At 34.0% G+C, this 11,899-nt stretch overlaps 1 protein-coding gene across 6 annotated transcripts in view; it reads left to right on the top strand.

Annotated features, from left to right (window-relative positions):
- Bdp1 (BDP1 general transcription factor IIIB subunit) overlaps positions 1 to 9,373 on the top strand; it is a 98,153-nt gene extending 88,780 nt beyond the window's left edge. For all 6 annotated transcript variants that reach the window (XM_076857119.2, XM_076857122.2, XM_076857121.2 and 3 more), the window contains 3 exons: positions 812 to 1,079; positions 2,554 to 2,803; positions 6,425 to 9,373. In XM_076857119.2, coding sequence (XP_076713234.2) covers positions 812 to 1,079; positions 2,554 to 2,803; positions 6,425 to 6,556 — 650 coding nt within the window. In that variant the 3' untranslated portion in view covers positions 6,557 to 9,373. The remainder of the gene's footprint in view (positions 1 to 811; positions 1,080 to 2,553; positions 2,804 to 6,424) is intronic.
- Positions 9,374 to 11,899: the final 2,526 nt, after the last annotated feature.

The following is an 11,899-nucleotide window of genomic DNA, read 5'->3' on the forward strand; positions in this document are numbered from 1 at the left end:
AGATCACAACACTCTGAAGTATTAGTGATATAGTGATATATCATATGCCATCCTTTTTTAAAATTTTTTTTTAGTTATATAGGTAGACACAATATCTTTATATTATTTTTTATGTGGTGCCGAGGATAGAACCCAGTGCCTCACGAATTCGAGGTGAACGCTCTCCCTCTGAGCCACAATCTCAGCCCCTCATATGCCATCCCTAATCATGTTTTGTTTTGTTTTTTAAAGGTAGGTATACTTACCAACTTCATTCTTTTTTCAGGGAGCCTAGGACATTCTCACTGGGAACTGAGCATTAGAAATAGCTATCTAAAGGGAAATTTATTTTTTATTTTTTGTTTAACAAGAAATTTCTCATTTCTAACTAACTGCTGCTTTGGGTTTTATCTACTATTTAGGAAAATAAAACTCTTTAAAGCTAACCTGAGTGTTTAAGAACCTGTGGGGTTTTCTTTTCCACTAGACTATAGATACCCAAGTGACCACCTATATTTTGGGTTGGTTTAGCTTCTATAGTTTAAAGAGTCTTAGATTATTTTAAAGTGATCATCCTTTCATTTTGATAGTTCAAGATATATTTTTGGAAAAAAACTTTTTATAGTAATACCACTCTTTTTGTCAAAGGTGTTACTATAACTTTTTCTCAGTTATTTTTAATTTTCCAATAACTCCACTAATTATAATTTAGGCTTCTCTTATTAGATGAGGTTTGTTATAAGATACCATGGTTTTTCCCTTCAAATATTGCAATTAAAAATAAGTATTAATTTTAATATACATACTTACCATTTGTTCTCTTTTTTTGAAGGGGACTCTTACAAGGAACGAGGTATTTTCCCTACCTCAGGATGCACACGAACAACTCCAGAACCTCAAAAAGAGAAACTTGAAACAACTTCTCAGAATATAGGGTCTAGGTCTGTTGGTAGGATAAGAGATATGTGTATAGAAAAGAATATGCCTCAGTTGCCTCAGGATGAGATGGTTGTATCTGATAAAGAAAAAGGAACTGATTCTGCTTCTTCATCTGAACAAATGGGTAGCAGAATGGCACCTTCAAAAACTCCACTGTCCAGGTATCATGTGCAAATCTTTAATAAATATTCCATTACCCCTCTGAAAAAATATAACATAGCTATAACACGAATATAGAGATGAAATTCAATACAAAAGTTGATGTTTTAAAAACATGTTCTCTATCAGTAATATAAAGAAGAGCATCTTTGACTTTTTTTTAGATATATGGCACACATTTTTCCCCAGATTGTGGTTATTGTTTAGGTCATTATGCATTCTGCCATATGTAGTTGCTAATGAACACATTGATGATAAGAGACATAGAATTGGTACAGAGGTATTGCTGGAAGTTGTTTTATTGAATTCCCAAATAATGTTTCATTTTCTTTCCTTATCTCATTTTCTTTATCTCATATTAAACCATGGCTTGCTTTCTATAAGACTAAGAGTTAAATTTAAGCCCAAAGCCAACTTCTCCCACATTGTTTTTTCTCATACTCTAGAAGTGAGTCTTCTAGGTTATCAACAATTATTGGTTTGTCAGCAGCATTCAAAACATTTATATGGGGCTGAGGATGTAGCTCAGTGGTAGAGTGCTTGCCTAGCATCCATGAGGACCTGCATTTAATCCCCACTATTGCCAAAAAAAAAGGAGAAAAAATTTACATGGTGAGTGGAAGGGAGGGCAACATACCCTAGCCTCCACTAAGGAGAAAGGACATGTCTTTAAAATGCTTATTTAATAAATCTGTTGTCTGTATTATCTAAACTATATAGAAAGTAAAGCTCAGTGATATATTTTCTGTCTTTAGAGTGGTACTGAAAATAGAATGAGGGGTTTAGATTAAAACAAGCTAAGAGAAGCAGTGTTCTAGAACAGAGGGCAGCAAGCTTGTTATATAAAAGGTCATATAGTACATATTCTAGGCTTTGTGGACAATGTGGTTTCTCTTGCAGCTACTCAGCTTAGCTTTACAGTTACAATACAAAAGCAACCATATGGGGCTGCAGCTCAGTGGCAAAGCCTAGCACATATAAGACACTGGATTTGCCCCCCAGCCCCACATAAAAATAAATAAACAAACAAACTAACTAAAGTTACTGTATCCATCTACAACTAAATATATTTTTAAAAACCCCAAAAGCAACCATAGACAGATGCACATGGCTGTTTCAGTAAAACTTACTTACACAATCTGATTGGACCATCATTTGCTCTGACTCCTGTTCCAGAGCCTTGCTTCTCTTAAGTGTGGTCATATTTGAGAACTTGTTAGAAATGCAGGACTCAGGTCACACTAGCATTTCAGTCAGAATTTTCACTTTAATTACGTTGCCAGGTGATTGATATGAACTTTTCAACATGGGAAGCTCTACTCTAGAGTAAGCCTTGACCCTGTCAGAGATGTATGTTATGGCTTAGTGACACCAGTACATAGTGAGTGTGCCATTTTAGCATTAGTAGAAAGAAGATAGCATTAAGAATATGTCTTCCTTGGATATTCGTGAATATCTTTACATTTGCATTTCTAGGCGTGGCAGAAGACCACTGGGATTTTTATCTTTAATATGCTCAAAGAATAATTTGGAATCTGATGAACCTACTCACATCCATAGTAAGAAGCGCGTAAAACCTCTTATACCTGTATCGAGGAGGAATTTGAAACGATCTAATCCACTTAGTGAAGGCGAGAAAAAAAATCAAGAGTCCTCTGATCTGCTTCCATCTCCAAGTGTTGCTACTAATACTCAATTGGAGAATATTGACAGTTCATCAGCTCAGGTATGTGACAATTACCATATTTTATTGTTTGTATAATAAAATGAGTTGAATATTAGACTCAGGAAAAATATGGTACTTTTGTTTTCATTTGGGTATCAGAAATTATTTCAGAACAATTCACATCAGTTTTCTCCCCTATCAAACCCTCTATCCTGGAAAAAATAAGGTATTGGATTATGAAGTTACACCTAGTTTAGTTCAGAACCATAAATGGACACTTAATTGCCATTTCTTTTATCCAATTGCTTCTGATTTGTGGAAGCAAAATGAAGCAGTGCTTGCATTTTGTTTGCCTTAGGACAAATATCCTGACACCCACAAGGATAAACTAGAACCTTAAAACTAGAATTAGTGTTTCATTTCTTTGTATCCTTGTAACTGTCTAATGGCAAAAATTTGTGAACCTTCTGAATCTTGATTATCATTGCCAAATTATTTTATAGAACAGTTATAATTATTAGCAGTAAGGCAGTGCCAGTTTAATCATATCCTTGCCAGTGTTAGATATTAAAAACACTTCAAAATTTTTTTTCTATTAAATATAATGATGGAGAGGTGAAAATATAATTTTCACTGTTTTATTGTTTTAATTGGCATTTCTTTAGTTACTAATGACTTGATTTTTTCCCTATATATTTACTAGAATTTTCTTTTGTATTTTTTGTTGATTATTTTTTTGCTGCGTATAGCTTATTATTTAAGAAATATTTCTCCAGAGCTTTAAATTTTTCAGTAATCAGTTTTAAATTTTTGACTGTGTTTATCCAGGCCCAGTGGTACATTCCTGTAATCCCAGCTACATGGGAGGCTGAGTCAGAATTGCAAGTTCAAGGACAGCCTAGGCAACTTAGTATATAATATGAGGCAAGAATCTCAATTACATTTTGTTTTGAATTAAGTAATATTTTATACATGTTTCAAGCACTCTACCATTGAGCCACAACCCCAGCCCCTGTTTGTTTATTTTTATGTGGTGCCTTACACATGCTAGGCAAGTGCTTTACCACTGAGCCACAACCACAGCCCCGTTATTACTTTTTTTTTCCCCCCTTATTACTTTTTATTTTGAGATAGAGTCTTGCTAAGTTGCTGAGGCTGGCCTCAAACTTTTGATCCTGCCTCAGCCTCCCAAGTACCTTGAACTACCAACACATCTGTCTATATCCTACTTTTTTTAATGTAACAGTATGTCTTAGAAACCTTTGGAGAATAGTGAAGAGCTTCTTCTCTGTCTCTATCTTCCTTAATTTGAATTTTTCATTTTAAAATAATTGTAGTTTCACATGTAGTTAGTTGTAAGTAATACAGAGGAGTTCCATCTTCCTTTTATCTATTTTCCCCCATTGGTAATATTTTGCAAAATATGTTCCAGTATTGCAACCAGGATATTGACATTGCTCCAGTCAGAATGCAGAACTGTTCTCTATCACTGCAAGTGTCCTTTGTATAATACCCCTTTAAGATGCACCCACTTCTTTTTCATTTCCACTTCCCACCCACCCACCCCCCTTTTTTTTTGTGCTGGGGATTGAACCCAGGGACTTGTGCATGCTAGGAAAGCACTCTACCAACTGAGCAGTATCCCCAGCCCTCCACTCCCTTCTTAACTGCTGGCAAGTTGTTCACCATTGAATTTATCATTTCAAGAATGTTACATAAATGGGGCTGGGGTTGTGGCTCAGTGGTAGAGTGCTGGCCCAGCATGTGTGAAGCACTGGGTTCAATCCTCAGCACCACGTAAAAATGAAATAAAGATACTAAATATTCACCTACAGCATGCATATATATATATATATATATATATATATATATATATATATATATATACACACAAAAAAAAAAGAATGTTACATAAATGGAATCATACATTCAAGATGGCTTTTTTCATTTAGCAATTTCCTGGAGATTCTTCCAAGTGGTTTTATGTATCAATAGTTTGTTGATTTTTTTGTTGCTGAATAATATTCCCTATTATAAATGTACCACAGTTTTACTTATTCATTTAGCCATTAAAGGACATCTGAGTTGTTTTGAATTTTTGCTATTATGAGCAAAATTGTTATGATCATTCATGTGTATGTTCCATATAAACATTAATTTTTATTTTTCAGGGATAAGTGTCCAAGAGTACCCTCATTGTTTTTAATGACTATATGGTATTCCATTATTTGGTTGTATCTTATAATAATCATAGTCTAGTATTCTTAGGCATTTAGGTTGTTCTTAATTATTTGTTATTTTAAGCAATGTGGTAATAGCTTAACTTAAAAATGACTCATTTTTGCACATATACCCATAGGTTTAATTCCTAGCAATAGAATTGATTTAATATTAAAAGGAATGATTATTCCTTTGATAGGTACTGCCTGATTGTTCTCCATATGGATTTTATTAGTTTCTATGTGATTTTTTTTTGTGTGTGTGTGTGTGGTACTGAGGATTGAACCCAGGGCCTTGTGCGTGTAGGCTAGTGCTCTACCACTAAGCTATACCCGCTGCCCCTTTTTATTTTATTTTGTTCAGGTTGACCTTAAACTTGTGATCCTCCAAGTAGCCTCAGTCTCCCAAGTAGCTAGGTTTATAAGTATTTGCCACTATACCCCGCTCATGCTTTATTTTCAGTGACACATATATTGATAAAATTTGACATTTTAAAAAAATTATTTATCTTTTCTTACTGATTTGTAGAAGTTCTTATTAGGGAGGAAAATGCCCTTTGGTGATATAGATTGCATTTTTTTTTTTGCACATGCCCTTTGTCTTTTATTCCCATCTGTTAGCTTTTGCTGTGCCTTACCTTTTGCTTTTGTGTAGATGAATTTATCAATTGTTTCTTTTATGGCTTCTGACTTTCAGGTCATTTAAAAAGATATCACTCCCCTCCCAAACCAGGATTATAAGTATTTTACTATGGCATATTTTAGTACATTTTTTTGTGGTTGTTTTAATTAATGTTTTTACATTTAGGTCTTTGGATTAATCTAGAATTTATGTTGATAAAATATAGGTCTGACTGGTTTTTCATCCTATAGTGGTTATACAGCTCTCCTAAATCAGCTCCTGAATAATCTTAATTTTTCTCATTTGTTCATCAAAATATAACTTTCATCAGATAGTAAATTTCCATGTTATTTCTAATCTTTTGTTTTATTGATCTGTATATATTCCTGTGCCAATACTATGCTATCTTAATTTTTTATAGATTTATAAGTATTTGATAAGATCTATGATTTGTGATGCCTTTGGGTGCTTTTCTGTTTTATGGGTCTATCTGTTGTTACATCAATAATTGAAGTGTCATTTACTGATTCAACAATGTTATGTTTTTCTGTGTTATTACAACTTTTTCTTGAGAGTTAAGATGAAGAAATGGATCTTGAGTATCTTATAATTTGCCAAATCATGTTGAAGTATTGTATATTTAGGATGTGTCCAATTTTATTGTTATAACTGATGTAACAGATTACCTTATTGTTAAAACTCTGTTGTGTTTAGAATTACTTCTTCCCCTCCCCCCAGTGATGCTGGGGATCAAACTCGAGGTCTTTGTGCACTCTAGACAAGTACTCACTAGAGATATATAAATGTTGTATTGCATATTTATTTTTATTACCTTTTTAGGTTTCTTGTGATCAGCCCTTACTGAAAGAAGAACATAAAAGTGGCCAACACCGGGCACCTGATCAGGAGCCAACCACAGTCTCTGAATATTTCTTCAGTGATATCTTCATTGAAGTAGATGAAACAGAATGAAACAATCTTTTGGGTTTCTTCTTCTTTTTTTAAGTATTGGAATTTCCAGAATCAATTACATCAGCAAAGCAGCAGTTAGAAAAAAGCATCACTGTTTATTTTTCTTTAGGTCAAGTTTGAACATCTAATGAGCTCAAGTTAAAGCTTTTATAATTAATGGAAAACATTGCTGAGGTTCCTTTGGTTCTGATTAATCAGCATTTTGGAAATACCAAGAAATTAAGACTGCTTTCTCAGAAATAACAACTCTTGTTTACATTTTGATGCTTCCTGTTTTGAGCACACATGGACATTGGGAATATTGTGGATTAATGTCTGTATAAATCAGTGCCGACATTGGAGGTTGATTGTATTTAACATTCAGTGAACTTCTTTTGTAAAGGTTTTTGTTTTTATTTTCCTTTTTGGGGAGATGATGAAGGCCCTTTCAGTTGCCTCCAAGTATATGAAAGCAAATTGTCCACTTGTATGGTAAAGTTAAAAAACTTTTCTATTATCAGTTGTGTATCTGACTCACTCAAAAATATGTATTTTTCTAATTCATGGTGATGTACCATTAGTCCTAATTGAAGAACTAGTATTTAAATTTACTATTTATAAAGTTGATACATCAAAGAGCTTATTTATTTTTAAATTTTTATTTAAAAACATACTCAGTTTTAATTATATGCACCCCTCAGATTGTGGGTAAAGAAGGCATTAACAAATTTTATGTTTGTCTCCTTTCCCTCTTTATTTGTAGATATTTAAAATGATATAACTAAAAATGTTTGGGTAGTATGTATGGTTTAAATGCTTTTTTTCCTCATAGTTTAGTATATTGACTTTGTACTGTGAATTTTTATTTTTCTTATTTCATGGGTAATCTCAGGATTTTCAGGGAGAGATAAAACTCAACTTCACTTAGGAGACAAATTTTCACACAAAACTCAGTCTTCTGTGGGGCACGGTGGCACACGCCTGTAACCCAGCAGCTCAGGAGGCTGAGGCAGGAGGATCATTAGTTCAAAGCCAGTCTCTACAGTTTAGTGAGGCTCTAAGCAACTTAGTGAGACCCTGTCAAAATTTTCAAAAAAAGGGCTAGGGATGTGGCTCAGTGGTTAAGCACCTCTGGGTCCAATTCCTGGTATCAAAAAAACAAAAAAACTCAGTCTCCTTTACATACACTCCTTAAAAAAAATGTTTCTTGATAGCTCCTCCCCCAACCCCTGTTTAAAGAACATGTACCACAGAACATAAATGTGATGTTAAAAACAAAATAAGAACAAGATTTTATAAGGTCAGTAATTGTCATCAATATGAATGTAAGTATTTTTAATTTTGAGATTGATATTTCCATTCATTCTACCTGAACAAACCTTTCCTGTTTCAAATTAAATTTCTCAAAGAGCAGATTTATCCTGATTTTATTTGAAAAGCCTCCTAGGTGGACATTATATATTAGCTCTGGAGTTATAAACTTCTGCAAAATATTTTTGAGTTTGCAGGCCAGCTGGTCTGTGTGGCAGCTATGCAACTCTGCCACAGACAGTACTTGAATGAAGGGCCATGGCTGGATTGTTTTTAGTTTAACCTTACATTAAACAATAGTTTTCTTACCTTAAGGTGCTGATATCTGTATGTATAAGTTATTTGTCATTGGAGTTATGAGTTGTGCCTATAAGTTAAAACTGTGTTGATTGCATTATGAAATGATCAGTATTTCAATTGGGAAAATATTTTAAAGTCTAGATAATTTTAGGGTTTTGTATATTGAAAAAATGGTGGCCAGTTTTCAAGTTCTTTAAAAAGAGGATAATGGCTTAGCAAGTTTAACAGTGATGCCAGTTTATTGGAACTTGCTATTAGAGCATCTTCTATTTATTGCCTTACAGAGAAATTTACAATTTAACTTTTTCTCGAGAATGAAGATCTGTAAATCTGAGTGGAAATTCTCTATATAAGTATGCATTTATTTATTTTATTGATTAATGTCACAAAATCATGGTAGTAAATCACATTGCTATTTTAATAACCTATTTATGTAAATTTTTAAAAATCTCATATTGTACTGAGTACAGTGACACATGTCTGTAATCCCAGGTACTTGAGATGCTGAGGCAGGAGTATGGTGAGTTTGATCCCATCGGGGGCAACATGGTGAGAACCTATCTCAAAAACCAAACCAAACAAAACTCATTCTGAAATTCTTAATTAGTGTTAGTTTGGGTATTAGATTGCCATGACTAAATTATAATTTATCCCTGTATAATATTTATTTTTTAACTTTGCTAACATCTACAATAAACCAGTTTTATGGATGATAATTTCTTATTGTATAACAAATATAGGGCATTCATTGTATAGAGAATCAAGTCAGTTAACAAATTATCCTACTGTTATAGTCTTAAAACTTATCTTGGATAAAGAGAAGTTTAATCACTGTACTTACCCTACAAGATAGAATGATCTGTGTTAAGTCTGACTGATGTAATGGTGTTGCAAAGAATTTATTTTATAAATCTTGAAGGAGATGTGATTAAAAGTCTTTATCTTTTCTTTTCTTGACTTTTCCTCCTAAACACTTATATCTTAGCATGTGATCAACATGATGGCTTCAAAGCCTAATTGTTGGTAAATGATTGAGGCACCGATAAAAATATTAATATCCATTGTTTACCACCATATTATTTTAAAAAGACGCAACCATGTATACTACCGCTTGAAGAAGTTGTTGACAAAAAAAGCAATATCTGTCATATGTAAATTTTCTTGTTCTAAAGAAAGCAGTTATGTTCTATAGGTATAAATTATGTAAATAAAAGTTATTTTATATCATTTGTGTTGTATTCTTTTCAAACAGTAAGGAAGATCTTTATTTCAGTTAACTGAAACTAGTTGCTGTTTTCAAGTTTTTTTTTCATAAAAATGAAGTATAGCTGAAAGAATAAATTTTTATTTTTATATGATCATTATGATTGAATTTTTTTGATCTTGCAAGAATAAAGAACAGATGCCCCTGCCACCTCCGAACACACACATGTACGTGCATACACACACACACACACACACACACACACAAATATGGGACATATAAGGAGAGGTTGCTTACTTTTTTTAGTTATTTACTGCTTGAATAATGCTTTTCCCATTCTTCCCCATTTTTTTTTTCTCTGTAAAGAAAGACAAGTGGGAAGCTAATTATCAATGTAATATAAACTTGGACTTCTGAAGTGTTTATTGGAAAAATTTCAGCCAAAAAAATATAGCTGAGAGAAATATCTGTGGTAACTTTCCTAAAGGCTAAGTTGTCTTAGATTCTATTACACCATCAAAGATACATACATGGACTACATTGTCTTATTTGATCACTTTTAGAAACATTGTGAAATTGTACAAAAGCCTAAAGATATTTTTACTACAAAAATATGGACTTTATTGTATTACCCCATATCTTTCTTATGGAAACCTATAGGAAATATTTCTCTTTGGTCTCAGTGACGGAAATAATTGTGCTTCTATTCAACTGGTCTGGTTTTTTGTTTGTTTGTTTTTTGTTGTTGTTCTGTTTGTTTGCTTATATGACTGTGTGAATTCTTTGTTTTTGGTAATGGGGATTGAACCCAAGGGTGCTTTTTTAATTTTTTCTTTTGAGACAGGGTTTTGCTAAATTGCTTAGGGCTTTGCTAAGTTGCTGAGTCTGGCCTCCCGTGTTACTGGGATTGTAAGTGTATGCCACTGTGCCTGGTTGGGCTATGTGAATTCTTATGTTATTTTCTTTTGCACTGCAAAACCGAATTTGGAAACATCCTTTAGCAAAATAGAATACTTTATGTCACACATTTTGTGTTCTAAACTCAAACTAACTCTGATTTATATATCCTCATTTCCCCCTGCGTAGATTTTAAAAAATTTGTAACTTTTTAAAAATAACTAGCTACTTTTGGGTGTGGTGGAGCACACCTGTAATCCCAGCAACACAGAAGGCTGAGGCAGGATCCCAGCAACACAGAAGGCTGAGGCAGGAGGAGTGCAAATTCAAAATCAGCCTTAGGAATTTAGAGAGGCCCTAAGCTACTTAGACTCTGTCTTAAAAAATAAAAAGGGCTAGGGATGTGGCTCAATGGTAAAGCACCTCTGAGTGCAATCCCTGGTATCAATGAATGAATGAATGAAATGACAAGCTACCATTTAATACGGTAGACACTGTGCTTACCTCTTCCCATTCCCCACCCTCCTCTCTGTTTTGGTATTGGTAGGTATTGAACCCAGGGCCTTGTACATGCTAGACAAGTGCTAGGTACATTCCAGCCTCAATGCTGTCCACTCAAATGATGGTGTCCCCTCCAAAACTCATGCTGAAACTGTTTCCACTGCAACAGTATTAAGATGTGCAGTCTTTACAGGGGGATCCATTCATGAGGCCTCTGCCCTTATGAATTGTATTAGGTACTCTCATAAAGGGCTTGATAGGGAGCTGGGCATCATTGTACATACCTGTAATCCCAGCGATTTGAGAGTGAGACAGGAGGATTGCAAGTTCAAGGTCAGCCTCAGCAGGTTAAGGATGTCCTCAAAAAATAACAAGGGCTAGAGATGTAGCTCAGTGGCAGAACCCCTCTAGGTTCAATCCTCAGTGCCACAAAAATAAAACAGAATAAAAAGTCACTTCCTCAAATCTCCTAGACATAGTTGTCCTTGTTTTCATTGTGTAGCAGAAACCCAGTTTTCCCCCTTTTTATTTCTAATTACTTTTTAAAATATTTTCGGTTGTTGAGCCTCATTTTTGCTGAGGCTGGTTTTGAATTCTTGGTCCTCCTGTTTCAGTCTCCTGAGTCACTGGGATTAGAGGTGTGACCACTGTGCTTAGCCCCCTCTAATTAATTAATTAATTTTTAATGGCAAATTATATATTTGTTATGTATAACATGATGCTTTGATATATGTGTACATTTTAGAATGGCTAAATCAAGCTAATTAGCATATACATTATTTCACTATTTTAATGGTAAGAACACTTAAAACCTCAGTCCTTGATCCCCCTCCTTCCCACAATGCTGCTTTCTTTTTCTTTTTTTTTTTTTTTTCATCCAGGAATACTCTATTTCTGAGTTTCATTCTCAGCTCCTTATTTTGAGACAGGGTCTAGATTATTTGCCAACCTGGCCTTGATTGGCCATCCCTAGGTAGTTAGGATTGCAGGTGTGTGCCATTTTGTATGGCTATAATCTTAGTGCTTTTCAAGGATACATTGTTAATAACTAGTCACCATCCTTTCTAACTGAAATTTTATAACCTTTGACCAACATCTCCAGAGCCGGTGGTTGGGGTTTTTAGATTCCACATGTAAGGGAGAATGTGGTT

The sequence above is a fragment of the Callospermophilus lateralis genome, chromosome 5 (assembly GCF_048772815.1).
Source record: "Callospermophilus lateralis isolate mCalLat2 chromosome 5, mCalLat2.hap1, whole genome shotgun sequence".
NCBI classification, from domain to species: domain Eukaryota; kingdom Metazoa; phylum Chordata; class Mammalia; order Rodentia; family Sciuridae; genus Callospermophilus; species Callospermophilus lateralis.